Genomic DNA, 2,799 nt, shown 5'->3' with positions numbered 1-2,799 from the left:
AACACTGTCCAGGAGGTGGCTCCAGCCCCTGGTCCATCTGTCCGGTGGGATAGGGTCCGCGGTGGCCGCTCACACACCGAGAAGCACCGCACTGAAGTGCGAGCCACTGCGCACGGTGAGGGTGGAGCTGCTGGCGTTGTCCAGGAAGACGGAAGTGTACTGCCCGGGCTGCAGGGGGAGTGAGGGAACAGCGAGGCCTCAGGCTGACCACCCTCCCCTGCCCTGCCCAGTCAGCTTCACGCAGGAGAGGTGGGAGACTCCAGCCCAGCACCTCTGACAAGTATTCTAGTGCTTTCTCCAGGCCGGGCCCTCTGCCCACACAGACAGGATCCCTCAGTCCCGGGTGCGTGGGACGAGTCTGCTCAATCACAGCTGCTCAGCAGATCAAGCAGGTGTCCCCGCTGAGGGCCGGGTGCAGACTGCAGCGCCGCCCCCAGGCCTGGCCACCTCGTGTGCTGCGGGACTGGCACTTGGCCTCAGCACTCGGGGTGGGGGGAGCCCTGCTTCGGGGCCTGCATCAGCCAGATTCCCAGTGGTTCAGGAAGCATAGGGTCGCAGCCCCCTGGACGAGACCTCTGAGTTCCTCTGCAACCAGAGCGAACTCTGTGACAGCTGTGTGACCCCGGGCAAGTCACTTAACCTTTCTGTGTTCGGTCCACTTACTCATAAAAGGGGACCAGTAACAGTCCCTACCTCAGAGCACTGTCTGGTGTAGTTACGCTACTCATTCAGATGTCTGCGCTTTCCTTTTTCAGGAAATTCTACCTTTATGTCAGTTTCCTTCCCACCTGCCAAAATCCCCCCTACGGGTTTGTGTAGGAACGCCCTCCTTCCCCACCCCTGCAGCCTGTGCTCCCGCCAGGGTGGCTGGCCTTCCTTCACCCCTCTTCAGTATGACGCTGGGTAAGGGACATTCAGGAGTCTGAAGATTGGAGACTGCAGAGCGGAGCAGCTGTTTGCAGGGGCAAGTGGCCACGGGGACGAGCTTGAGGTTTGGGGTATGGAGACCCAGGCCAGAGTGAGCACCAGGGTGTCCCCAACCTCTCCTGGGCCTGTGGTCTGGGCACCCCAGCACCCACCCTGCTGGCCGCCCTGTGCCGCACTGAGGTGGTGCCCCCGCCAGTCAGTCCTCACACACCTGCAGATACAGGACACCGTTGACAGCGATGGTGAAGAGGTCACCGCTGCGCTCCAGCCCCATGATGGACTCCAGGGAGCTGTGGCCGGGAAAGCAAGCAGGTCAGCCCTCCGTGGGGCCCCCTCTGTCTGCTCAGAGCCGGCCAAGTCTACTGAGACCAGGCTGGGCCCCACCCGGGCCTCCCAGAGACCCCCCAGCCGCACCACAACGTGTTCCCAGCAACCCCAGCACTCGCTCAGTGCCCGTCGGTGCTGTGGGGTCACTGGTTCCAGCCGGTCCCTGTGCGGGGGGCACCCGAGCCAGGGCCTGAGGGGCGGTGAGGACCTCAGAGCAGGGAAGGCACGCCGAGCCGAGGCCAGACGCAGCCACGTCCTGCCTGTGCTGAAGCGCTGGAGGGACGTGGGAGGAGTGGCTAAAGAGCCGGCCTGATAGTCCAGGGCCCTGAGGGCCGGACAAGTTCTGCGCGCCACCATCCATCATCCCTTCGACAGGTGTCACGCAGCGCCCGCTCTGCGCTCTGTTTTGGGTACTGGGGACAGCGGGCGTGACAGGGGCCCGCCGTCAGCGAGCCCGCAGCCCCGCGGGGTAGAGCACCAGTGGGTGAAGGAGCAGATGACGGCAGAGAGTGGTCATGTGGAGGGAAAGTCCACAGGTGGGGAGACCTCTGTGCAGGGGACGCTGGTGCCTAGGCCCAACGTGCAGACGGAGGCCCTGTGGCTGGAGGGGTAGGAAGGAGGCTGAGGGCCAGGCTGGGAAGGGCCAGGCCTCCCAGGTCCCCCAAAGCTGGGGGACACTAAGACCGGGTGCTGTTCGAGGCGTATCTCGGACACTCCCCTGGCCGCTGTGAAGGCAGGCTGCAGTGAACAGGAGACCTGGAAGGAGGTGTCTGGCACCCGGGGCACAGTGGCGGCGGGGATGGGGGGAAGAGGATGGGTTCAGCGGTCTTTCCAAGCGCGCAGGACGCGGTGAGGATGGAGTCGGGACGAAGCCGGAGAAGCCCGGGTGGGGGGGCCTGTGTAACGGGAGAACCCGAGACGCTTGCCCTCCGGGTGGCCAGGCCGGGAGGGTCGCTGCGGATGCGGGTGCGTAGGAACCCCGCCACTCACGCGTTGTGCTGGCACCGGGACTGGATGCAGATGAGCAGGCGCAGGCGGTCCCGGGCGCGCAGCGGTCCCCGTCTCGCCGGCTCCACCAGCGCTGCGGGGGGCGGGGTCGCGGACGCGGGGTCACGGGGCGGAGTTCGGCTGGCTTGATCCCGGGGGCGGGGACTGGGACGTGGTCCCGGGGCGGGGTCGGGGTCACTGCGGGGCGGGGTCCCGGGAGGGGTGGGACCGGCGTGGTCCCGGAAGCGTGGTCCCGGTGGTCCCGTGCGGGGCGTGTCCCGGGACGGGGGCGGGGTCCCGGGCGGAGCGAGGGACAGGGCCGGGGACCAGGGGCCGGCTCCCTTCGGGGCGGGGCCTGGCTGCGGGGTCCCTCCCCGGCGGCGGGCCTCACCCACGTGCAGCGCGGCGGCGAAGGCATAGAAGCCGCCCACGGGCGCCGTGTACTGGCCGCTGGTCAGGTTCAGGCCGGGGCCGCGGCGGAAGGCGCCCTCGACGTCGGGCTGCGGGGACGGGGTCGGTCACTCGGGTCCCTCGGCCCCCGGCCCGCCCCGGCCCCGC

General features: G+C 67.9%; 1 protein-coding gene across 1 annotated transcript in view; it reads right to left on the bottom strand.

The window, feature by feature from the left end:
* The window catches only part of ERFE (erythroferrone), an 8,451-nt gene continuing 5,652 nt past the window's right edge, over positions 1-2,799 (bottom strand). Inside the window, exons 6-9 of the mRNA XM_012558411.2 lie at positions 2,633-2,761; positions 2,245-2,335; positions 1,139-1,217; positions 1-168 (exon numbers count right to left, since the gene is read on the bottom strand). Coding sequence (XP_012413865.1) covers positions 70-168; positions 1,139-1,217; positions 2,245-2,335; positions 2,633-2,761 — 398 coding nt within the window. The 3' untranslated portion in view covers positions 1-69. The remainder of the gene's footprint in view (positions 169-1,138; positions 1,218-2,244; positions 2,336-2,632; positions 2,762-2,799) is intronic.

Source organism: Trichechus manatus, unplaced genomic scaffold, assembly GCF_000243295.1.
Source record: "Trichechus manatus latirostris isolate Lorelei unplaced genomic scaffold, TriManLat1.0 scaffold00165, whole genome shotgun sequence".
NCBI lineage: Eukaryota > Metazoa > Chordata > Mammalia > Sirenia > Trichechidae > Trichechus > Trichechus manatus.
This window is presented reverse-complemented; position numbering and strand designations above follow the sequence as displayed.